The sequence below is a fragment of the Pseudomyrmex gracilis genome, unplaced genomic scaffold (genome assembly GCF_002006095.1).
Source record: "Pseudomyrmex gracilis isolate BER0280 unplaced genomic scaffold, ASM200609v1 scaffold_169, whole genome shotgun sequence".
Taxonomy (NCBI): Eukaryota; Metazoa; Arthropoda; class Insecta; order Hymenoptera; family Formicidae; genus Pseudomyrmex; species Pseudomyrmex gracilis.
The window spans coordinates 191,268-218,195 of record NW_018020753.1 but is presented as its reverse complement, the minus strand read 5'-3'; the positions used below and the strand labels follow the sequence as shown (position 1 = coordinate 218,195).

At 41.9% G+C, this 26,928-nt stretch overlaps 1 protein-coding gene across 6 annotated transcripts in view; it reads right to left on the bottom strand.

Annotated features, from left to right (window-relative positions):
* LOC109857718 (SLIT-ROBO Rho GTPase-activating protein 1-like) overlaps positions 1-26,928 on the bottom strand; it is a 54,452-nt gene that overhangs the window by 6,923 nt on the left and 20,601 nt on the right. For 3 of the 6 annotated variants that reach the window (XM_020434320.1, XM_020434324.1, XM_020434321.1), the window contains exons 2-6: positions 8,566-8,749; positions 5,597-5,762; positions 4,541-4,768; positions 680-808; positions 101-322 (exon numbers count right to left, since the gene is read on the bottom strand). In XM_020434320.1, coding sequence (XP_020289909.1) covers positions 101-322; positions 680-808; positions 4,541-4,768; positions 5,597-5,762; positions 8,566-8,749 — 929 coding nt within the window. Of the gene's footprint in view, positions 1-100; positions 323-679; positions 809-4,540; positions 4,769-5,596; positions 5,763-8,565; positions 8,750-14,744; positions 14,891-18,359; positions 18,699-26,928 lie in introns of those variants that run through there. The other 3 variants (XM_020434323.1, XM_020434322.1, XM_020434325.1) reach the window with 3 other exon arrangements.

The following is a 26,928-nucleotide window of genomic DNA, read 5'->3' as shown; positions in this document are numbered from 1 at the left end:
ATCATGTAATTTTTTTTTTAGAGAAAAAGGTTCCAAGGTTTTTTCTATTTTAGGAAAAAAAATTGTCATCTTTAATAAGTGATTCGAATTTATTCCGTACTTCGTCTCCACGCTGTCCTTGGAACTCGAACTTCTTGGGAATCATAAAGGCCGCGTGATGAGACTCCAAGAATCTCTGCTTATCCGCACGAGAGTCGAGAGAACCGACACACGCGGCTAATTGTTCGGCGCCAGATTGCAGAGAACGCTGTCTGCCCTCCTCTGCGCTGCAGTGCATCAGCAATGCCCTTGCTATACAATTGTGAAATCCAAAGTCCATGCACTGCAAGAACAGACATCACAACCTCACTTGTGTAATAAACAAATAAAACTAAAATATATTATATTATTGTTTTGTAAGTTAGCAAACATTCCAACTTGTATTCAGTTTTATCTCTACATTGACAATTTCAAGTTTATTTTATTTAATATTATTTTCACCTTTCACGTGAATTTGTCTGCGTTATAATTAAATGTTTATGTTAAATTCGATACGGGAGGAGCGATTTTACATTACAACGTTGCAAGCGCAACGGACAAGTGCAACAATTACGAGGGCCGGAGAAAGCGCAGTCGTGGTCGACTTGGGGTCAATGGGGTGCACGTGCGAGACCACGTATGAACCACCAAAGCAACTTACGTCGATGAGATCGGACAGGTCGTCGACGAAGTACTTGTGTATCGTCGTGTTGGACGCCTCCAGGCACAAGATGTACTCATTTCTCGCTTTGAGTGCCTTTAACTTCGCCTCCTGATACTTGCTCTTCCTCTGAAAAAAAAAAGAGAATACCGGATCAGTGATATTTTACCTAGTAATCGGCGAAAGAGAGACCGCTTAATCTAATTAATCCCATTAATCGATCGCGAAAACCCGCACGGTGGCTCATTAATTAATGTCGTCAATTTTCCAGAACGAGTTTCCAGTCTCGGTTCGACGTCATCGGAAGATCTCGCGTTTCGCATTTTCTCTCCCCGAAAATTGTCCGCACGCCCGCGTTGTTTTTATATCGAAATGATCTTTCATTCAAACAATTTTTCCACACGTTTCACGGAATAAACTTCGTGACTATCACGTGTCCCGTACAGTTCCTCTCTTTCAATCTCTTTTTTTTTAAATAAAAACTCGTTTATTTACTTGTGTTTATTTGCGTCTGTCTGACAGTAACTTTCAACATTTATATACATACCGAACATATATATGTTATATATTTTTTTTTCAACGAGAGCAAAATATTACTTTATAAAAACTTTTTGTTTCTTGTCTTTTGTTTCTGTTTGTATACTGTGTAACTAACTTTCAATATTTATACGCGCGTACGAAAATGTAAACATTTTCCCTTTTGCGAGAGCGCAGATATTACCTAGTAAAAACTCCTTTTAAAACACTTTTTAAACAACTTTCCGACCCTTTCGGATTTCGTAACGCAACGGAATCTGCGTCTCCTCTCACCGCTAATGCGAGCAATGACATCAAGCATATAACGATGACGACGATGAGTCGTCGGTTGCACGTGTTGCCGGTCTCCCTTTCTTTCTTTCTTTCTTTCTTCCTCCGAACCGTTTGGCGCCTACATTCCTCTTTTGCGCGTCTCGATGTCTCTCTTTTGCTTTTAGACCGTTTTTAAACCGTACATCTTATCGCTCTTTACGAGTCCCACACTGCTCAGGGGGGAAACGCCCTTTATTTTTCCATCGAGTTGTTGCTTGGCAAAAAACTCAGCGAGTTCGACCCTAAACTCTCTCGTCCGTTCGGATTGAAACGAGATGACAGAAAAAAAAGAGAATGCAAAGAGAGAGAGATACGGATTTCCCAGTTGTCTCTCTCTCTCTCTCTCTCCGCCGATTCGCTCCGCGGAGTGGATGATATCTCGGTGTAAGCTGGAGAAAATGCTTTTGGGTCACCGGGGACCCTTGAGTCATGCGAACAAAAGAGCGAAGCATATGTATTCCCCGAACAGACGGCAGAAGACCGCGGACCGCGTTTATTGTTAAGAGAAAGTATGAGGTAACAACGGAATATTTTCTTTTCTATTTGTGTGTCAGAATGTGTTCTCGTTTTTTGATAAAAAAAAAAAAAAAAAAAAAAAAAAAAAAAAAAAAAAAAAAAAAAAAAAAACAGCAAAACTCTTTTCTTTCGAATCTTAGTGATGATTAAAAAAAACCTCTAGTAATCAAAATAAAAATATTTCGCTTAAATCACATTTTTTTCAAATTAATTTCTTTCGGAAAATTTATTGAAAATTCACTATTGCAACAATTTTATAAAAATAATTCTCAAGAATAATTTCGCGAAATATTTACTTTGTACTAGGATTTCTCCTTTGTTTCTTTTATTCCACAATCGTTATTCAGACCGTGCCGTTCTTCTTGTTGCACAAATCGCACTACAGAACGCACGGACGAGTTTTCGAAAGAACCGGAGAGACCAGATTCGTTCTATACGGTGCAGATCTCTCTTGAATGTGCGGTCGATTCCGTGAATCGGTCCCGGCGACCGATGAGAGAGTCTCGTTGATAGACGACGATTAACAAAAAGCGGAACAATTGCCGGTCTGATGACGCAGATACCTAATTCGGACATCCTGGCCTCGATATATCGTTTGATACCGACGATTCTCGTTCCGCGCGTCTCTTCACCTGTCGCCAGACATATTTCGTCGCTTCGTATTTTGTGCAGCCGTTCGATAATGTGCGGCGTGTGCGAATATATTATATAAAATATCCGTCGACTGTGCGTCTCCGTTCTAATCTTTATTGGCGTGCAAAACGCAATAACGCAATATAACGCAATAACGACCCTGGTGCAAACAGCGACCGTAAATCATGCGCGCGCTTTCGCAATATATTGTGTAGTTGTTTTAACATACACAAATACAGAGTGTGTACAAAAAGTTCGCGCGCTGTTCGATCGGACAAAAATCTCAACTATTTTATACGTCGGATATTAATGCCATGGAATTTATGTTCTCTTTTTTACACGATCGCAGCAAACACGTATTAAAATTTATTTTGCAACGTAGCTTCAATCAAATCCAATAGTTTGTATTAAAAAAAATTTCGTCGTCCCGAGTGAATTGCGCGAAGACGAGTCTAACGGTTGATTTTAACGATATGTGATCCTTCATTGTTGCAAGTTGCGAGAGAGAAAATTAGAGAGGCGCTTCCGTCGCGAGTCGTCGTAATGAGCGCGTTTCCGTCGCGACACGAAATTGTTAAGACGCAGCAGACAACGCGGTCGTTCTATTCGTTGCAACTGTACTTTCAATTTCCTTTCAATTGCATCGACGAAGGCCAGACACGCGAATTTCCAACCACACGCTTCCCAACGCGAAATATACCTCGCTCGCCTCAAAGGGACGCGACGAACAAAGGAGCGTTCCTTCTCTCTCGTATCGAATGGTAAAACCGGTAACTTTTAATTTATCGTGAATTAACGAATCTTTTATTTTTTCTCTCGCAACGTTACTACACATTTTGCGCACAGAGTCGCTTCAATTTATCTCCGGTTGAACTTGTATTTTCGAGTTTGAACGAAAAGATTGTATCGAAGTAACTTCTCTCGACGAGAGAGAGAGGAAGAGTATTTTTACCAGTCATCGCAAAGCGCTTCCTAGTCGGGAAGCTTTTCAACTTCGCGAACGAGAACAGCTGGCGAACGAGAAACGACGAGAAAAAAAAAAAAAAGATAGCACGTCGAATCACGGGAGAATCGCGTGAATGTGTTCGAACGCGGGAGAATCGCGCGCGATAAATCGCACGCCTTTGGCGTAAAATCGCCAGTGGATTGTGAGAGATCGTCTTTTGCCAGAAAGAGATCGAGCGCGGTTCAATCGCGTCAGGTACAAACATCTGCGTCAAGAACGACGCAGGAAGAGAGAGGGGAAGAAAGTCAGGCGGCTGTGCAACGATGAATAAATTTCTCGCGTCTCGTAACGTCGTCGTCGTCGTCGTCGTCATACCGTTGATGCCAAAAATCGAAGGACGCGCTCGGGATATGCCAGATTTATCCACGGCCAGGGTCGCCTCCAAGAGAGGAAGAGAGAGAGAGAAAGAGGTCAGACAAGGTGTAAACGAAGCGAAGTCTGTAATCCTCATCGCGTTAAATAAAGTATAAAAATATTTTGAAACATTTTCGCGTAAATCGGTTTATCACGTACAAAAACAAAATATTTCTTTGAATCTTCGCGCATTAAATGACGGGAAACTGAAGCGAGTATAGAACGTTCTATATACGCGATAGGTGCACATATAAAAGTTTTGACGTTTCTCTTCATCCTACGCGAACTCTGTCAACGCGATTCTACGAAGGTAACTAGTTTGAAGTAACCCCCACGGGGAGAAGAGCTTAAACCGCGTAAGCTCTCGCGAAGGTCAAGCGTCATCGAGCTACTGCAGAAGCTGCCTCGAGCATTGTCAGAATTGAAACGGAGAGAACTTTTCTGAATGCGGAAGCGTCTGACATTGACCTTCACGATGGTGGGATCTGAATGCTACAGTCTACCTTGTTGACTTCCTTTTCGATGAGCTTGTATTTCTTGCTGCGCGTGAGTTTCTCGCGGCTCTCCGCGTTCGCCACCTCGAGTTTGTTGCGTTGCTGCTCGGCCACGCGGAGCTTCGTCTCTGCCTGTCTGGACTCGGCCTGATAAGCCTGATAAGTCTTCATCGTTGTGTGAAGCTCGTGCAACACCCGAAGTATCTCCTCATGCGTCTCGTATCCGATTTCGCGACACTGTGACAAATGAGAAAAACAAACGTTGACAAGACGATTGACATTGCGCTTGAAACATATCGTTCGTCATCTTTGCTTACGCGCACAGAAAGACAATGTTATTGGTTCTCGAAAGAAATTCGAGTTAGGTGTGAAAGCACATGAAGATAAATGGACTTACAAAATTATTAACGTCTTTTGTGCCTCGTCTCCTAATGTTAAACAAAATAGCAAAAATAATAAATTTACTGAAGTAATGAAAAATAATCACTTATTACACATAAGTTGCAAAACGTCTAACTTTGCAAGTGGACTATCTTCAAATTCATCTGATAAAAAAAACTCCAAATAAAAATAAATTGCAATTTTGCGACAAAATCGACTGTATATCAAAGAAAACCGCTTTGTTTTCATACCACCCGGTACATGTCGATAATGCCGTCGTGGCGAAACATTGTGGCGAGAGAGAGCGCAATGGAGACGTTCGGAGTAATTAATTCAACGAGACAATGGAACAGTCGAACTTCTCACGACACGGAGATACGATCATGCAACTGCTTTCAGAGTGCAATGCGCGGTGAATAATCAATCTGGAGAGAAATATTAGCGAGTACGTTAGCAAGTATAAAGAATAATAAATATAATGTAATGTTTTCACGCGTAGAGATATATGTTTTTTTTTTTATATCAATATATAAAATAAAATCAATCTCCGTGTTAGATAATAAAAATTATTTTGTCATTGACTCTTTCATTATCTAATCGAGATATGTTTTTCTTCGCGAAAACTGTGTTTGTTCTTCCAACAGTATAACACAAATCGAAACGTATGACACTCATGACACTCACACGCTTGTAAATTCGCTGCACGTCCTCCATCACCTGATTGAGACGACCCACGAGATGGGTGCTGTAGACCTCGGACAGAGCGGCGTGGTCTCTGCTCAGGGACTTGGTCTCGTTGACGAGTTGCTGCCAGCAAGCGTAGCTGGAGAACAAGGGCCATTGTTCCCGCCTGTGGAAAACGATCGATAAAGACGATATCGAAACAACGAAAGCGACGCTGCGGATGTGCTCCGCGCGTATAATATCGGACGCAATTACACGGCAATTAAATCGTCGCTAACGAGCCGATAAAGCGTCGCCGAGCTGCATGCTGCACTCATCTTGCGGCGTCGAACGCAAACCGCCGCCACCGCCACCGCCTCCGCCGCCGTCGTCGCCGCCGTTACGGTTTATATATTACAACACATAACAGCGATCGTTCCACTTGCACGTTCATGCATACTAAATGCGCCGCGCGCAGATACGCGCGACGTGTTATCGGTATAACGTAATATATTACGCGGGCGTGCTCTAACGGTGGAGAATTTTTTCTTTTTTGTTTTGAATCCTTTATATATCGCGCGCGATGCGCTGCGATAAAGAAAATGGAAAAGCTCATTTGATAATTGAAGCTTCGCAAACGTAATAAAACACAAAAAAAAAAAAAACTGCTTTAAACTGACGCACGTTCGAGTTCGATGCGTTATAAATAAAACACATGCAATATTATGCGTTTTAACATCTTTTTATAAATTATCTTAACGTTATAAATAGATCGTGTGTGTATTTTGTGCTTGTTCTAACGCCGCAAATAGCGCCGCGTCCACCGGTCTTCCGATAACGCAAGCGGAGTGTGTGTCTAAAATTAAACTCACTTTTACAAAAACGTCTGCAACTACAACTTCGCAAGTGGGCCATCTAAATTCGTTCCGATATTATAGCCGGGGGAGAAAAAAAAAATAAAAAAAGTCCCAGTTTACGCTAATGGATTTTTCGAGCGCGGCTACAAAGGAGCGAATTAAACGAAATGACCGAAACATGTTGCCTCAACGATGCGCGATCCTCCGGATACGCGGATTAAAAAAGGAAAGAAGCATATCGATCCGCGATATCTTCCTCGGATAAGCGAAATGAGGGAAACCAGTCAGGTAAGAAAGAGAGTGCCGGTGGTCGTATCGCGATGTGTAGAGATTATGTTTACTCGGCGTGAGTATAACGCGTGCGCCGCGCAGGAGTCATCCCTTTTGTGGACGCTGAAAACACAGCGCGCAAAAGGGACAGCGCAGGGCACGTTCAGGGTTGAATGACGAGAAAGGAACTGGGGCATGTCGCGAAAGCAACCGAACAAATGCACGCGTGTGTGGGACGCGGGAAAAATACGAAGTGCACACACTTTTTTTCCCGTCGTTCGCTAAAGTAGAGCGCGGAAAATGTCAATCGCAATCTGCGGTGTACGCGCAAATGTACAGGAGAAGAGATCGTCACAACAGACGTAATTGTAATATAAAAATTTATGACATTTTCGCGCGGATTTGTTAAAAAATTGATGTTACGATGAAAAAAAAAAAAAAAACAGTTTGACATAACGAGACGTGAGTACGGATTGACGCGTTTAAATGTAAAAATATAATAGACACACACATGTGTTTCTTGAAAACATTTTAAATTATTTACAAACATACAAGAAAAAACTAAAAAACGAAATGTAGTGAGTTTGTAATATTTTAGTAAAAATGTATTTATGAAAAACTGGTTACTGGCAAAAAACCGGTCAGTTTTCCTATTCTAGTTTTATTTGACAACAACTGTCCAATAATTGGATAAAAAAACTTCCGTTGAGATAAATAGTTCCCGGCCAGTTTTTTGTGTTTTAATAAATGCACGTTGTCAAAACAGGATTTCCTGGTCAAATTCTAGAAAGCATAATAAATCAAACAGTAGAATAAACGCTGGCTAGTTTTTGTTTTGTCCAGGAAAACTCGACAAATTCTCAATATTTTTCAGTTAAAAATTAATTAAAACCTAACCATTAATTAAAATAGTAAAAACTGGCTGGTTAATAAGAAACTTGATACATTCCGGTCATTACTTCCTGATCAGAAACTCGATTGAAGTTGATTAAAAAAATTAGAAATTAGCTACAATAAATAAATAAAAAAATAACAACAAAGTTTTAGTTAGTAATTAGCGAGTTACTAATTTAATTTCCAATAGAGGGCAGATATACGATCGCGATATATCAATATATTTAAAGCTACCGAATCGAGATATTTGCGCCAAATACTATGCGACTTACAATCGGAAACAATCACGTGTAATTAACGTTCGTATTCCAAATATAATTGCACGTTCGATCGAACATTTACGTCACATATATAATCGGAAACAATTTGCGTTGCACAGAAATGTAACGTAATAGCGTTAATGTAACGTTACCAGACGCGCACACACAGATACACCGGTCGTTTCGATTACACGAGGCAAACACGTGGCGAATTACATCATGCACATAAATTAAAGCAAATTAATTAATCAATTAATACACCTTTGTGAGATGTGTAGTCGTGCAGCGATTAATAGAGAGTTTGTTTTTATTTTTACTGTGTTTATAAACATTTCCGCGTTACTAATTCAATTTTTATCATATGACAGCGCACACAAACACCGTGCTATTTTTTTTATTTTGCTTTTATTTAAATTTCTTCTCTAGAATACCATTTTTTCCGAGCAATTAAATTTAAATAGAGAGAGTCATTTAATCAAATCGCCATTAAATTTTCGCGATGGTTTGCAGATAAATCCGCGTATATCGTAAAATTAGTTTGTAACATAATTAAACCGTTCTCGCGCGATGATATCTAATAAAAATTCATAGTCACATTTTGTGAATACGTTTTTACACAATTTCAAAGTGTACGTACAGAGACAAGCGCCGCTTGAAAAAGAAACAAAACAAGCATAACAATATATACATATATAACGTGGTAACTCACTTCTGTTTCTGCTCCTTGTGCCTCATCTGTATGCTCCTGGCCATTTTGTCGAGTGACTTGCTGTAATCGAGCTCCAGTTCCGCCCTTTTGCGGAAGAAGTCTTGGAGCTCGGCCACGAGGGCGACTTGCGCCTCCATCCTCACGTCGAGGCATCTCAGCTGCTCGTTCAGCTGTAGCCTTATGTCTGCAAATAAGAAAAAAACGATCCCTCGTTACGGTCTCTACGGATCTGACGGTGTGCGAGCGCGCGCGCGCGCGCGCTTTGAGTTCGGTTTCAAAATCCGCACGAGAAGACTTCCTTGAAAAGTAATCCCTGGAAATTGGACCGTCTACGGGAGAGTTTTGATCCCTCTTTTAGTTCTCGCACAAAAATCTTCATCCTCGCGAAACCGATCCCGGTGTTGGAAACACCTCAAAAACAGCAAATTTCCGACCGGGCAACGAATCCGACCGAAAGGTGGGGTCTTTTCAAGGTCTTCGAGTGTGAGTTTTAAAAGCCACGGAAATGAATCCTTCGTCCGTCTTCTCTAAGCGATGTACTCCAAGGATTTCTAATACGACAAGCAAACGCCAAGCGAGCTTATTGAATCGTCTCGAGATGTGCGGATCCGTCTCGAGGTTAGATTTCCTCTCGTTACTCGTCGCTTTGCGCGCGTCACGATAATCTCCTCATTTTATTCTCGCATCGACGACGATGACAATGGCAGAGAGGCGGATGCTGCGCGGAATAATAATGTCGCGGGAAATAATGACGGGCGGTCGTGAGGAAGGACTCCGACACGATCGTGTCGAACTTCCGAGAGACTATCTGCGCGTACATATCTCTTTCTTTCTCTTCCCCGTAATAATCCGTATTCCATTAATGTTATCCGCGAGACAATGACGAGGAGGACGGACGACGTCTCGGCTCCGCGAGACGATCGAGCTACTAAAAATAAACGGCTTATGCGACGCGAAACAATCCATCGTTTCGTGCAGACTTTGCTTAGGATAGAGAGGAAGAGAAAGAGAGAGAGAGAGAAAGAGATAATCGTACGCGTGCTCGCTGTACCGCATGATTTATTGTCGCGGCCGTATCTCATTTCCGTTCCAAAACTTCCTTCAACTTTGATAATAAACGACGCAGAAGCCACACACGACTTCCATAATCCGAGAGAAATTTCCGGTCCTACCCAGCAGACATTTTCGGTTCTTCCAAGAGAACGTATTCGAGACGCGAGATTTTAATTAAGAAATTAATGAATTTCGGAATAGATCGATTTCGAGAGAATTTCTGCGCGAAGGGAGATCAGATCAACGATGTTTGATCAATTTTACACTATTTTACTTTTGACGAGCAGCGTTTCCGAAAACGGAAACGTCGTGTCTCGCCGCATATCCGCCCTTCGAATCGATCAATTGGCGTAATTGAACGATCGTCGAGAGTAAGAGTCGGAAGAGAAGCGTTGAGAAGGAACGATCTTCTCTTCTGAAGGCTGTGCTCGCTTTCTTCTACCAAACGACGATTTCAACGAGAGAATTTCAAAGTAGAGAGAAAAAAAGATGCCGGCGACGAGCTTTGCATCTAAATGGACGTTCTGTTCGTGACAGATCAGGGACGTGTAATGATTCCGACACGTTTCACGTTTTTCGGGAATAGCGTTGGCTCGATAAAAAAAGAGAGAGAGAAAAAAAATACAGAGACGTCTGAGAAAAACGCCGCTTTCGGCCACATGTTTGCTCACGTGTTACCAATTATCGAGAGCTCTAAACGGATCAGTTCGTCGACGGCCTTGCGTCTCGGAAACTTTACGAATAGATCTTTTATGGGCGGCTGGGTGAACCCGCGATGATGTTTAATTCTAGGAAACACCGCGAAGATGAAAAGAGTCCGCGAGTTTTTGCTCGTCACGGTCGACAAGGCGCGGCCGCGTCTTAATCACATCGTGTGTGTGTGTGTGTCTGTAAACGGAGACAGAAAATATAGCACAAAACACATTGATTTTAATTAAAGTTTTCTTGTTGAAGTCGCTTAAAGAATAACAATAATAAAAAACTGCAACAACAATCGCTTCGTTTAAAACAAGTTGAGTTTCATCACGTATGCGCGCGCATTTGACTTGTAAAATTCTACCGACTTATTTAACGAGGTCTTTCTAATTTTGACGGAACGCTGCGAGTTGAAGATCTCGAGAAAAACGATAAGAACGAATTGTCAAGACTCTGCTTCAATTTTGACGCTGTCTCGCTTGAATAATTCCGAAACGAAAAAGTCGGATACTCAAGGAGACCATTCCGACTAGACATCCGTTCATTGTTACTTCAGAAAAGACGTTATCTCGGCTTGTTATCATCAGTTTGCGCACCGTCGCTGTTAACAACTACACATAAATATGATAAATTATGTACTTCTGCTGCGCAAAATAACGTACACAGAAATACAGTATTGTTTTATTTGCACGCACTAATTTACAAATCAATTAATCGTTTATTTAAAAATTAATTAATCGTATTCTCTTCCGATGTTACATTATTTCTCCACGAATTATCGTTTGTAACCGAGGATTTGCGCCCTAACATTCTCGAAAAAATCGCCGAGGATTTTCCGTCCAAGGGCAAAACTCTATGCACTTCGTCCGACTACCTACCGAACGTAGGTTTTATCGATTTCTCTTTACTTCCGCGCGCGCGTGTGATTCATCCCTCGGAAAGGACGCGAAGCGATCTTTGACCCCGAAACGCCGACGAGACGCCGACACGCAAAGGTAAATAAACGCAATCTCTAATGCATACGGCCGCGAGTCTGGCATATACGGAGTGTGGTGTCTTGAAATCACAGAAGGTCTATCAAAATGCGAGCAACTGTGTGCAGATTCTTCTTCATTAAAAATATCGGACAAGTTTACCGAAGATGATAATAAAAAAAACAAAAATTATATCTCGCAATAAACTTGAAGAAGACTTTTATTTCATTGTTTATGAAACTACAAATGATATAAAAATCATACAAAAAATCATACAGATGTAAAATAACTGTTCACACACGAGTTGTTCAAAGGCACGGATACACGGCGAGAGAAAGGATAATTTCGGGACACCCCGTATGAAAGCACCCCCGCCGAGTTAGTCATCTGACAAGCAAGAGGTCGATGTGTGGCGCGCATCATCGTGGTCGAATGCACCAACTGACGAGTCGCCGACCGAGAAGGGAGAGAAAACAACGGTTCGAGAGCGAACGATGTTGTCGAATACGAGAGAAAAGGAGGAAGAGACGCCGCAACATTCACTCAGTCGAGCACTTTGAAGACGGAGAATTGCAGCCTGCCTACGATTAACTAGACCGCGATAGGCGCTATTAGCGAAATAGGCTGTACGATGCAGCAAGCTGTTCGGTTCTCTTTCAATCTCGATCCCTTCGATTGATCGATTACGGCCGCATTATTATATAGTCGCGATTAGTGTGCGCGAAAATACGTATCGCCTTAATTTTTAACGGAAACCCTTCCCCGGTTTTCAGGCGTGTAAAATGACGGGCGCACATTCTTGGCGCAAAATTTTTTACCGCGTTTCTTTCTCTCTCTCTGTGTGTGTGTGACACACAAATTCTGCGTATTATTATTATTATTCATATAAAATATGTAAAATTTATATCTTTTTCCTTCTCTAGAAGAGTTCATGAAATTTAATGGAGTCTGACATCAAAACCTGATATTCGATATTTTTGATTACTTTTATTTGTAAATCACAAATTTGCAATTTAAATGTAAATTTGCAAAATATAAACATATGCAAAGATGAAGATATATACAAAACAGATCTATGAAAATGTATGGATTACATGCGCACGATGAATGAAAGATGACGGGACTGTTTCTCGTCGGTCGGTAGTTTCACAAAATTTCCAAGTCAAAACGGAAACGTGCGCGCTATGCCTTTCATAGTGCTTAACGAACTCTGTGAACGAAGCCGAGCGATGTAGGGCGAAAACCACGGGAAACGTCGCCGACAACGACGACGAGAAGAGTCGCGCACAAAAACGCGTCTATGCTCGAAGGAAAAAGAAAAGCCGAGAAAGAGAGAAAGAGAGAACAGCTGCGCCTAAAATCTACCCACGACAAAGCGCGAACCGGTTGCAACGCAACCGTAGTGGTATCGCACCCCCGCCGCGATCAGAAATATACCAGTGTGTATATGTGTAATGTTTAACGAAAGGAAGGGAGATAGATAGAGAGAGAGAGAGAAAGAGACAGAAAGAAAAAGAGAGAAAGAGGAACAGAGAGAGAGCGAGGTCGAGTCTCTCTTTCGGACGATCCCAAAATAAGTTCAATCACCATTTTATTCTCGAAGACGCCGCGCGTGCACAAAGAAAGAAGTTTCTTCGTCTCGCGGAATATCGAATTCAAATCTCGAACAAAAACTGCTCGGACAATGTAAAAAAATACATTTTGTAACAAATTTTTATTTCACAAGAAAAACAATCGCCAAATAAATAAAGTAAAGAATTTACTAAGACGTCCCTAATTTCACAACGCTATTATCTAAATTGATACTTCGCCCGGGGAAGACACGCGACCGCGCGTCTTCGCTAATAATAAAATAATATGATACACTAGCCAGGCGCGCGTGATATAAAGCGCGGCTCGTCAAATGCAACCGCGTAATTTTTGCGCCAGCTCATGTATGCATCCGCGTGTAATAAGCAAGAGGTAAAAAACGAGCATCATCAAGGTTGACGCCAGGTGTGTGTTATGTGAATGCATAACAGAATCCCGAGCACGCGCGCGCAAGAAAGCGGCGGTGCATCGCGGTAATTTCGCGCGGACCGCGAGTCGCGATTTAATAATTGCCACGAGAGGATCCGTTAGAGACTGCGGCGCACATACGGTACATGCGCGCAAGCGAGGAAACATAACTGTACGATGTATATCACGACAGCTGGACGCCGCCGCCGATTCTTTTTACGTTACACACGACCATCGGGAGTATATCTCTCTTTTTCTCTCTTCCTTCGTGGTCGCGCAAGCACCGTTGTTGTTTATCGCGTACGAAAAACCGATATATCACTGCGTAACGAACTTTCTTCTCGTTTGCGTCTGCCAACCGTTACACGTCACCGTTCTCTGATAAAATCACTTATTCCTCATAATACACACCGCAAATGCGATGACAAAGTATCCACCGACGCAAGAAAGTTTGTATTTTTCTCACAAAAAAATGTAACATAAATTTTCCAAAAGTAAATTTTTATGTTGGGATGTTTTTCTCACACACTATTTTCATTTCTATACGCGCGAGTTCTATCACCTTGTTGTTTTATTTAATTTGTGTGCGTTTTAAATTTATTTTAACAGTTGTTGCGTATAAATTTGATTAAAAAAAAAATTATGTGCATACTTTTAAAAAAATTCGTAAAAAACAAATAAAATTTCATCATTTATCTTGTTAATGCGCGATTGCAAGACGAATTGAATTTGAAATGCAAGTCAATATATGTAAATTTTTCTCCTGAGCGAGACAGCTCAGAAAATATTCGGCATGACGAAGCATCGAACTTCCCGACCGCTTCCATCTACTTGAATATGTAACATACATTCGACGATTCTTCGACACACGCGCGGATAGTTCTGTTTGTAAATATATATACCTTTGCTTTCGTTGGCAAACGTGTCGCGATAAATATCTGACGTTCGGTATCATACGTTCCGACATTCTATAGCTTATTTTCAGAAAGGTAAGTTTTCATGATCAAAATAGCAATATTGTTCGAAACAATTGAAAACGCACAATTAATAAGAATAATAAGAAAAATATATATACAAAATGTACCGACTTATATATCGGAAAGAAACAATCGAACTTTCAACGATTGTTTCAAATATTTTATACAAATTACACATCGTTTCACATATTCTACGTTTTCTTGGAACAAAAGATTACAATTAGGATTCGTTCGAAGACTCTCGAGGAAAAAAACATTCATGAATCTAATTGTCTGAGAGCCAAAAGCCTCGTCCTCTCTTGCTGTCAACCTTGATTTCGACCCACGCGGTATTATCGCGAAAACTCCTTTTTCTTATCAATCATCGGGTGATCCCCTCTTTTTTATTTCTTGCCGCCGCCACGTTCTCGCGGGAGAGACGAGGTTCAGTTCTCGTCTGCTTCTTTCTTGTCACCACCCACTCGCTGGATATTCCATTTACCTTTTGTCCAGGCTTCCCACTCGTGGCGTCCGGCCAGTTTGAACATTTCTCCCTTCGCGTTATTTATTATCGGGCTAGAGTTCGCTCGCTCGCTCGCTCGCTCCTCGTTGTCGTTGTCGTTCCCTTCTTCACCCACGTTCACCACAACCACTACTCGTACACCGTCACGACGGTCGAGCTCTCGCTGTCCCTCGCGCGTGCACACGCGCCGACGCGCGCGCTAGCACGCACATGCACTTACACACACACACACACACACGAACTAAGCGTTGCTGTTTCTCACGAGAGAGAAAAAGAAAGAGAGAGAGAGATCTCGTGTCTCAATATATATCAATATATATATATATATCTCACGTGAACGTTTTTCTTTCGGAAGAGACTGCGTGGCGATGTTTCTAAACACGCGACGATTAGTTCTTGTCTTCTCGGAGAGAACACTTTTCACGATTGAACTTTTAGCCTGTTTTTTCGTGATCTCAATTTTACAAGTTTATATATAAATGTAATACCGGTATTCTATATATAAAAACGTTTACATTTACATATTTATTCTCAAAACGTTGTTCGATGCGACAAGTTGTCAAAACGAAGACAGATGGATTCGAATTTCATCTTGATCCTCGCAGGAGTTTTGTTGTTATCTTCGAGTCCCAATTCCTCGAACGCCTGATGGAAATTAATCCGATTGATTATTCACAGTGCCGTTAAGCCACGAACACAGAATGTTATTTAAGAGGATTAGACCCGTCGGCGTTCTACGAGATATGAATTAGTCCCTTTGATTAACGATGTTTGACGAGGAGGAAGATGTCATCTCTCGAATATCTTTTGCGACAGCTCTAGTAAGAATAAGACAAAACGAAAATAATGTACACAATGAGCGGAATATAAATTGGATAATTTCTTACGTTTTTCCATTAGAGAAACGCACATCTGTAATAATAACAATTATACAATGGTTTTTGTGTTTCCTGCGCGCGCGCAAATACGTCTTGCGCGCGTCTCAATTATACCGACAATTTTACCATTTCGCTGACGAAATTATCGAGCAATTCGGTGCAATTGCAGCCTCGCGTGCGCAAAATCCATCTGGCGCGTCATCCGTTGCGCACCGCGGCTTGCGCAACGAGCGAGGATTAATAAATACGCGGAAAGAAAAAGCGGACTTGTTTACAGTTACTTCTGTCTACATAACGCGAGAGGTTCGTGCACTCGCGAAAGAGATGCTCCAGTGCCGTTTTACGTTTTCCCCTCTCGATCCTCGTTCCCTCCTCTCGGAGCGACCCCGGAAACAGACTCGTCGATCGCAAGGGGTAAACGAACGTTTCTTGGCAAGCAATGGAACTGGAACCGAGAGACGACGACACACAATCTGCTCGAACAACTCATCGTGTTTCTCGCGAGTGCAAACAATTGCCAACCTCTGCAAATCGTCAAATAAACAAGAGAAGAAAAATCCTCCTCTCCCCCCTCTCCCTCGTCTCATTGATTCGATTCCCGCGATATTTTCGGAAAAGCGAATTCTATTTTCGGTTTGATTGCCGCAGAAAAGTGAATATACGAGAGATCGGGCGAAGCCGCAGCCAGACTCTCTCGCAACGCGCAAAGCGCGGTTGAATAAATCGCGCGAATATTCTGGACAGGTCTCGTTGCGAGCTCTCGACGCCTCAAATCAAATAATTCATTTTGAAATAGGACGGAGAGAATTAGTTACACGCGTGCGACACAACAACAAACCGCAGAGTGTTTCGGAGGTGTCGATAATGAACGACGCAACGTTGTTACAACGTAATCGCTCGACCCGAGAGGAACGTGAGGAGATCGGACGCGACATATATCGTTTATGTCCGGTGAAAGAACTTTGTTGATATTACGCGCCGTAATTCCGCTTAAGTGATTGTTATCGGGGCTTTAACACACGTCGTCGTCCCGTGCAGCATATCTGCTCCGCAGCGGAGCACGTATGCGCACCGCTGCACTCGATAATGCCGCGACTATTTTTACACTACGCTCCTCCACTACGCACACACATACACACACATCTAATCGACTCGGTATAATCAGGTAGATCACTCGAGTTAAGCGATTGAATATTTATGAGAGCGCGGCGACACGATCGTCCGCTGAATTGACAATTCGCAAACCGAAACGACGCGTGTGAACTTTCGTCTGCCAAACGACCGACCGATCGATCGATGGATGGATCGCAGTGTGTTATCGCTTACAACTTTGATATATTATCGACTGAAATAAGCACATGATTGTGCGATAATGACTGTAAGAATGGCGATCGCGCAATCGTTTAAAAAAAATGTAATTCTCTGTTTTTATTTGAAAACAAAAACATCAAATGAATATTTACACCGGCGCGATTTCTCCGAATCGAAATTTTCGTATAATTGCGAGATAAATGTCTGTGTGAACGTAAGTCACAAGTATAGAACGATAAGAGCATTTTTTTTTAAATAGTTTTTCGCGTTGATGATGATCTCGCTTGGAGCGAGCGGAGAAGACAGGAAGAGGTAACAATTTCGCGCTCCGAGAGACGGGAAGAACGACACGCCTTTCTCCCTCTCTTTCTCTCTCTCTCTCTCTCTCTCTCTCTCTCTCTCTCTCTCTTTCTCTCAGTTCATTATTTGATTACATCGCAGCACTCCCGACATCCGTTAATCACTTTCGACGCTAAAAATCGGAACCAGACAGTCCTTCGACATCCGATCGATTCACTTCATCCGCCCGAAATCGAACATCTCCGCGATTTCACGATCTGTCTTTACGCTACACCGTGCAAAGAACTTCGCGGGGAAACAAATTCAACAAGAAAATCGTATAAATATTAAAAAGTGTAAATAAATTTAACAAATCTTGCAAAACCTAACCTAATCAATCGCTTAATTTCACACACTCGCGCAAAAAGATACGTTTGCTTTCTGTTGCAACGTGCAATTATCGACAATATCTTTCTTATCTCACAATATCACGACAATAAACGCACAGAATCGACGAACAATCGCCAGAAGAATATTATGTACTTGTACGTTTCGCGTTCAGGTAGAGATCGACACGTAAAATGAGATCCGATTGCGGTCGAATCCGCAGGTGTTAAACGGCGTCGATTACGCGAAATAGCCGACACGAAGCGATCACCGTTACTGGCGATTGTAAGAAGGAGAGAGATCTGATACGCGCGAGGGTCGAGAGAGGCTCGATCTCGCGTGAGTCGATCGGTAAGTATCGATGTACGTAACGAGGTCGCGTAGTAATCGCTTCTCACACTCTCACGCTAATCGACAATGGCAGTTCATTACAAATTGGTACGCGCGTATTTTTAGACCGTCAATTTTCACCAATGACGAGATCAGAGATCGGTTTGGTTTGGAAATTAGCAATCTGTATAGATTGTTCTTCGCTACGCGGTATGTAACTGTAATAAAACATGTAAACATTCATGTTGAATTTTTTCTGGGGAGAGTATAATCGATATTTATATTAAGACGTCACGAAAATCTGCCTATTTTCTGCGGGGATAAGAGTTTTAATTGATCGTATTCAAGAAAAAAAAAAAAAAATTCAATTAAACGTGATGAAGTTTTACATCCTATAAGAGACTCCAACCTTTCGTTCGATAATCCATCAATCTGGGAAAATTCACTTTTTCTCTTTTACTTCATCCGACACGGACGTTTTTCATCAGATATCGTTTTTCGAATTAACTTTCACAGTCGATTTTCTCGCTCTTGATTAATTGACGAAACTAATCTCGCTAAGTACACACACATTTTTGCATTTCTCTTCCATCTATTTTTCGCACAATCGCAAATCCGTCGGATTTACTCGCGCAACGACGGGCAACAACTGCGCGGAAATCGCGATCTCGAGAGCGAGAGATTTTTTTCGTGTCGAGAGCGAGCGCGCGCAAAAGAGCTGCAGCCGGCGCTTGGAACGCAGCCGCATAAACTGGCCTGTAAGGACAGGCAGTGACTGCTTTGACCATCGTTAAATTAACCACAATTACCACCGTCACCGGGGCCCACACACAAGCTCTCTCGCACGGATACTGTTGCTGCGATTGCAGCCTGTGGATATGTGTGTGTGTGCGTTGAGCAGGCGCGAGCGGAAAGCAGGCTCGGTGAAACGGTCTGAAGGGCCCCGGTCCTTGACATTGCAATCGCGCGCTTTGTGATTGGTTTTTGCACGCTGAAAGTTACAATCGTTACTGGTGTCCCGAGCGCTTGAAAAACGAATATTAAGAAAGAAAAAGAATAAAAAAAAAAAATACCGAAGACCAATTTAACGGCATAATTCCGCGAAGAAAAGGTGCGAGATAATGATCGCAACTTCGTCTTCGAGGAAAAAGGTAGTTGGCGTGCCAACTACGCGCCTGTATAAGTCACCGTAATAATGAGTGATCAATAACTGATGCTGAAGTATCGGACCGGCAACGAAGCGGATATTACGGATACTTTGATGATAATAATAATATATAGTGAATGTATATATGTACATATATACGCGTAAAGTTGCGTAATGTTAAAGAGAGGATAAAGGTTATGGAAATAGAATTTTCAAGGATGTATGACAATAAAATTTATATCTTTCCCCCCGACCGACTGTATAAGCGCGACAATCTTCTTCCCCAAGGGAGTTGTGCGAAATAAGTAGCGAATTTCTCATCTTTATCCTTCTCTCGTCTTCGTCGACCTGGATCTCGCAGTAATCTCGCCCACGCCCGCACGTAAATCGGTAAAATCCGTCGAATAAAATCGGTCAAATTGAAAAAAACAATATGTACCGACGGGTGACGAGACGCGACGCCGCGAGATAGATGTGATATTTTTTGATATTCTTTTGAAATATACGCGAGATAACGTTGATTGACGTGTCGAGACGACGGTCGTCAATTTTTTCGTGGAAAGATGACCGCAGTAACGACAATGTCACATGTTGAGTTGGGTCAATGTTGAACTTCCTCCTTCTCCCCGAATGCGCGGTGTACGAATTATTAACCGCGAAGATTAGTTTTAAACCGTGTCCGAGTAAATGAAGTTTATGCGTCGCAAATACCACGTCATTGTGCGTGCTCGTGACCGTGACAAATTCCGAGTACGATGAATGTGACAGTTAAACGCATAATTTCTCTCGCGTCCCAGCACCCCCTTTTTGTTGTTATTGTTGTTGCATATATTACATTAACGTGCCGCGTACAATACACACGTGGTGTCCGCTCCAAGATCTTACAGATACATCGCGCGCTTCTCACATTTAATTAAATCGCAAACAAGAGTTCCAAAGTATTTTGCGCAAATTGAAATTATTCCATCGCATAATGATATTTTAATTCTCAACGCTTCGAGAGATTTCAACTTTCTCAAGCGGGCTCGCGTAAATTTTTCTCTCCGCGTGTACACGGGGCGCGCGATTGCTAGGGAAACGCCTGTAACACACACACACACACACACACATACAAAACTCACTCACTCACACGAGGCGGCTCGTCCGTGATGCACTTTGTGATGCATGTTTCCGGTGCAACCCACGCGTCCTTCAAAAAAGTTTGACTCTTCTTTGTGAAATGTACCGAGAGAGGGACGGCACACAGGTGCAGGCCGGATGCAAGCTCGCTGCTAAATATCAAACCTACCTACACGCATTCTCGCACAAAGAGAGACTTTTCGATGTTATAATAAAATTAAAAATATATTTCGCACGCCTTTTGCTCATTCATAGAACGATTGCGTGTTCACAAAACAGTTGAAAGATAAAAATAGCCGCGATCTTTCTGAATTTTTCTGCAACTTCTCCCGCGTTGATGACCTCTTTGATGTCCGATCTGACATCATGTTCCGAACTTCGACGGACTTTATCGCTGTGATGAAGAAAAAATTAAGATGACCGGGAGATGCGTGTTGCTTTGTATGTGCGCGTTGCTTTAATAGGTTAACACGACGCTCGCACACAACACACGCACGTGCGGTACAGCAGCGCGCACAAATTGATATGCAGCGCACAATGTTTCTCTCTCGGTCTCATATCGACTTCCTTCCTGCGCGAATTGAAGGGAAGCGTCAAGTGGTTATTGCGTCGTCAGAGAAAGAGAGAGAGAGAGAGAGAGAGAGAGAGAGAGAGAGAGAGAGAGAGACTTGCCTTTCGTTATCTTAACTCCGATACACTCGCTCGAATAACTATGTCAAGCCGTTTACGTACGTTTCTTTCTAGTAGTGTTTCTTTCTCTTATACATGTGTACGTAAGTGCGAGAGTTCAGCCAGTACAATAATGGCGGGTCGGAAGATGGTTCGATGACCTCTCGATAAGAGTTTAATAAAGGTCGCCGATAGAATCGGGCCGCGCCCGTTGCGTAGTTCAATTGAGCTTGACCGATCGAACAAAACAAAAAAATCTCATGGCTTGTGCGTACGCGAAACGTCCGCAGAGAATCCGGATTTTCGCTGAGCGAGTTTCATTAAAAACTAATATAATATCAATTTTTAATTGATTAACAAGATGTGGATACAGGAAAATACAACATACACACACAACACACACACATACACGTCCAAAGTACAGAAAAATCGAGTTATAATGAGGCGTGTATGCGGAAGCGAGGCGATAACCGGCACGAAACAGCATCGTCGGTTATTGGTTCCCGTCTCGTACGGACAGTTTCAATCGGCCGTTCGTTTCTTCTGGCTCGTTGATTTCCCAATAAGCCTCCGCCGCGTTCGAGAGTTCCTTTTCCGAGCCTTCTAATTGCGCGCAGCGCTCCGCGATAGTAATTTACCGTTTTAACGATGTGAAAGAACCACACAGCTCGCGAGACAGACTGTAAGGCTGACGGCGGCGTTAAAACAGCTGTTTAATTTGTCAAGAGAGCGAGAGCACACGTACCTGGCTCACGAACGCGCGGATAGCTGCGCGTAATTACGGCAATCTCACGCGCAAACACGACGAGTTTGTTTTGTTTTAATAATGCGGGATAAAAAAAATACGGAACCCGCCTTGCCGCGCCGTTTATTTTTAAAATTCATCTTCGTAACAGATCGCAATTAATTTGGAATAATTTTTGTTCAATTTTACACTTTAATTTGACTCATAGAGTGTGTTGCAATTAATTCTTATTAATATTCATAGAACGCGCAATATTTAAACATTACGCGTTGACGCATCTCTTCCTCTCGAGTGCTAAACAAAAAAAAATTACACGCGGTAGTTATATTTTTATCTATATACTTCGCGAGCCTCGAAATAATCGCGCGATACTGCGCGCGATAAGCGAACGCAACGCGCTCGCTACCGTCGCGAATTGATAACAACGATTTGATACGGAGTATTGCATTTTCCGCATTCGCATCCTTATCATTCGACGGTACACACGATGATCCTGCGAACTCTCTCATTGTTCATTTTTTTTCATACATATTTCCGTTTTACAATCTCTTCCACGAATTATTTTACATATAATTTTCATCAAAACACAATATTGCAAGTACATTTTGAGAAAAAAAATGTCAAAAAGACACGAGACTGAAAGAAACACGTTTCCGACCTAAGAGAATTTTCCTCCGGCACAGAACGCTAATTACATACCGATTATTCGTAACGCAATCGCCGAGGCGGCGCGCGCTCGCTCGCTTCAATAATCGTGCCGCGCACGGAATTATTACGAGCTTCGGGTCTGTACATGAAGAAGTTACGCAAGTGTGTTCGACGCTCGTAACGCGCATCCATTATTGTTGCGCGGGAGTCTGCAGTGCTTCATCGAGTTTTCGCTCTAATGGCATCAAACGCGCGAGAACAGAAAAAGAGAGAGAAAGAGAGAGAGTAAAGAAATCCCAAACGAGCAACTTTATAGGGTGGGCAAGAAAGTGATCGTGTTTCCACAGTCCAATGTCAACGCGAGAAAAAGATTCGTCTTGGAGCGTGGTTTTACAAGGCGGCGCAGTCCGGTCCGAGATGTTCTTCACCCGGCCGGCTAATGTCATTAGGCTCGGGTTTCATATACGCGATACTGTCGGCGGAATTAATTGCTAGAATTAGGAATTAATTGGCGAAACCAATCCCTCCGTTCTCGCGCTCGCTTCTCTTTCTCTCTCTGCTCGAGTTTAAACACGATCCTGAAAAGAGCGATTTTTCATCTCCACTCGAAGTCCGTGGAAAGATGCAATCGAGAGACAGTAAGGGAGGAAAAAAGAAGAACGACAAGGTGTTAAAAACTAAAATTACAGATTTTAATTACGATAATACACAACTGTGTAACTGCGAGAGAAATTAATTAAATGTAAAACAATTTTTTCGAGCAACAAAATGAAATTTTCCCATTATGCGAGATAAAATTCGACCGTTTGACTTACACACTCGCGTCACAATTTCGCGTTTCCAACTGTAACGCAATTACGGCACGAGCTATCGTCCAGGATTACTCGGCGAAATTGGAAATTAATTGGCGAAATAACTTCTCTCGTTCCGAACCGGCGCGGCGCCGCGCGTGTAAGCGGTTCAAACTAAATGCGCAGTTCGCGCACACCAGCCAAAGATCACAAACGAATTCAATTTGTCACGCCATCGCGGTGTCGTTTTCATTGCTTGGCACAATTGTTGCGCACGAAGCAATTATTAGCGAGAAGGCTCGGAAAAAAAGCCGTGCGACCGCGGCTTGCAGGCCTGGGAAGGACAACAAGCGACGTTCGGACAACTGCGCATTCGCACTTCAGTGTTGACTGCTGCGCGGCGTGAAAACTTAGAGTTTTTTAGCAATGCATCTCGAGAGTCAAAAATCTCTCAATATCCTACTAGAAAAAGCGTGTGTAAATAATCACAATCAATTCCCTCGATATTGATTGTTGCCATTTTGATCTCAACGCTAATTGGACGTTTCTAGTTACGCGAAATTCATGCGATTGAGAAGTGAGATTTTCATGAAGCAATATCTCAAGAACAACTGAATCGATCACTTTCGTTTTTTTAGTCTCAATCGCTTCAGAACAAAACATTAAAAAACAAAAATATTCTTGCGTTTTTTAAAGTCACGTAACAAGGAGAAGAGAAAAAACATCACGTGACTAAAGTAACGTGACTAAATATGTATATAATATATAATATAATATATACAATGTATAATATACTATATATACTACTATTATATATTATATATATACTTTATTATATATCTATAACATTATACCTTATATTGTATTACATGTATTATATATATACTACGGTAAGATCACTGGCCTTAGTCACGTGACTACACTGAGGTCACTGACCCCGGTCACGCGACCGCGCAGAGGTCACTGACCCCGGTCACGCGACCGCGCAGAGGTCACTGACCTCGGTCACGCGACCGCGCAGAGGTCACTGACCCCGGTCACGTGACTACGCAGAGAGTACTGATCTCGATCACGTGATTACGATATATATATATATATATATATATATATATATGTATATACTATTATGCATACATATATTATATATAATAAATGTAATGTTCTCTTTTTTACTCTGTTTACTGTCACGAGATCTTACTTTAGTCACGTGTTGTTTTTCCACTTCACCCTCTTTCTATTTTTCGAGTTTAAATTTCACGCGTTATTTCTGACATTTCTCATATGTACATCATGTAATATATGCTTTGTAAGACATATACTATCTGTTATTGCGGTGACAGGTTGTTTACTGGCACAACACGTTAAAATAAAAACAATAACAGCGTGCACGTAGCGCGGGCTTATGTTGTGCTAGTACTTGAGAATTTATGAATATACGCTTTTTAATCGAAAATAGAAAAGCGAGACACAAAAGATATATATAAAAAACAAAAAAAACTACAATTGAAACCAAAAGACTAACGATTTACTCGCACAAATGCATGTCTGCAGAAAGGAAGAAGCGTCAGTCGAGTAATTGCTTTTAGCCGATATCGTGCGAAAAAGGAGGAGGGATAGAGAAAGAGAGACGATTATTTAATTCTCGAACTGGAATCGTGTAGATCGCGAGTGAGATTTTGGCTTTTGTTTGAGAGCGAGGCTGGCGATTTCGCGCCGCCAGCTGCTTTTGTTATCAGCATTCGCATACACGGGACACAGTCGGAAATCGAGAACTGTCGGATATATCGCGCACAGTGTGGCACCAAATTGAACGACTTTTTTTCCAGTCTACGCATTTTTTAAAACTAAAATCTTGTTAAATAAACATCGACTCTCTTTAGTCTCTTGTTTACCAGAAATAACGAAGGCAACAGAAAGATCTCCAGTAAAACATTAAACATTTTTGTTAAAAAAAAAAAAAAAAAAAAAAAACAAAAGACAAAAATACGACCTGTTTCAAATTTATCGAAAGTTCTTGGACACCGTGTGTGTCGATACTGAGCGCCGTTTTACGGTTCACCGTAATATAGTTGTCGAGAACTCGATTTGCACTATTGATGCTGCTTCGTGCATTATACTCTGATTATCGCTTGTAGCGGCGCGAATTGCTATTACACACGTGCGCGAGGGACTTTTACCGCCCGGTGGATTTATTGTCGCTTTTATCGCGCGCAATAAAAGAGATAACACGCAAATTCCCCTCCAAGTTCTATTACACTTAAGAAAGCACGTATAAATATATCGTATACACTGACAAAAGCGGCACTGCACTTGGAAGCCTCCCCGATAATCCTCCTCGGTTTCGAGACCGCGCGATAGACCGCGGTAACGATTTATCGTGCATTTGCATTTCGCTGATAGGCCGTCGCGGTTTATTTGCGACGCTACGTACACGTCCAGGAAGCGCGCGCAATACTTCCGCGTTCACTCAATCAGAAAATTGCGTATTGGAAAAAACATACCGAATAAATTATATAAAATTACAAAACGTCGCATTTTATTTTTATCGCGGACTTTATCTGCAAAATAATATTTTGTTGTAAATTTATTATTATAATAAGTTACGATTATTTATTATTTATTTAAAGTTAGTTTTTATATAATTGCGCGCATTAACGTTCCTTCCGTTTATTTGGAAATCGCGGATTTTAAGGTTTCAGGGTTACTCCTACCTGTTCGCGAGCGGTTTCCATTCAGCTCGACACGCCGCCGTGCGAAAATGAGATCAAGATGATATTAAAACGAAAAGGAGGGGAATACACGAAAGCTAATTTGGACGAGCGAATTTTCGCGTTGCGTCACCACGGCGTCCGCGTCCGTCTATTTATACACACACCGTGGACAGGTACACACGCGAGTCGACACGCCGGCGATTTATCCGATAGCAAACATTGGCGCCGTGAATTGTCGTCGAACGCGTTACACGAATGTGTAGTACGCGCATACACGCGCGCACCCGATTGCAATTTTTTTGCAGCGAACTTTACGAGTGCTTTCGCGAGAGTTATCGATCGCTCTTAAATTAAAACAACAATATTCAATCTATTCAAACGATTGGAATAACAAACTGCTCAAACGGATAAGTACAGAAAATTTAAGAAATTAGCGGTTTACATAAAACAAAAGTTGTTCTATAGTTTTGTTTAAAGAGATTAAGATTATTAGATAATTTTTCACTCTTTTGTGATAATAAAAAAAACTGATTCATAAACAACTGTGGCGTGTCAATCAATAGATAAATTTATTTTTATTTCTTCCTTTTCCCAGAAGATTAAATGGATATCGATGAAACTTTTTTTTTTAATAAAACCATACGTAATACATGTTGCATTGTCCACACCATATACGTTGTGAGAGAAAACGCGGCACAACACACGCACATACGCACATACGCACCCTCTTTCTCCTCCTCCTCCTCCTCGTCGTCGTCGTCGTCGACGTGTCAATTTAACGGCTTCCTGCTCTGGCGTTGAGTTTCGCCGTGCACGCATGTCTATCGACCGAAATGTTCTGCGTCCTCTTTTGTATCGCATGTAGTTAAAGGAAGGAAATTCCTGTTGTACAACGCACAAGTAGCAGAGCTTAAAATAATAACAGCGGCGCGGCAAAATGAATACACGCGCGCATGTTTCAACGCGTGTTTCAAAAAAAAAAAAAGAAAAAAAAAGCGTGAGATAAAATGTGTCGCGGCAGCTTATGGACGGATATCAACGTAACGACTTGCGCGCGGAATTCTCTTTCAACAATTCGTTCGAGAAATGAAAATTAAACAACGCAGACTGAAAGCCTCCGATAAATTCTCGGCAGGAAGAAACTGGCA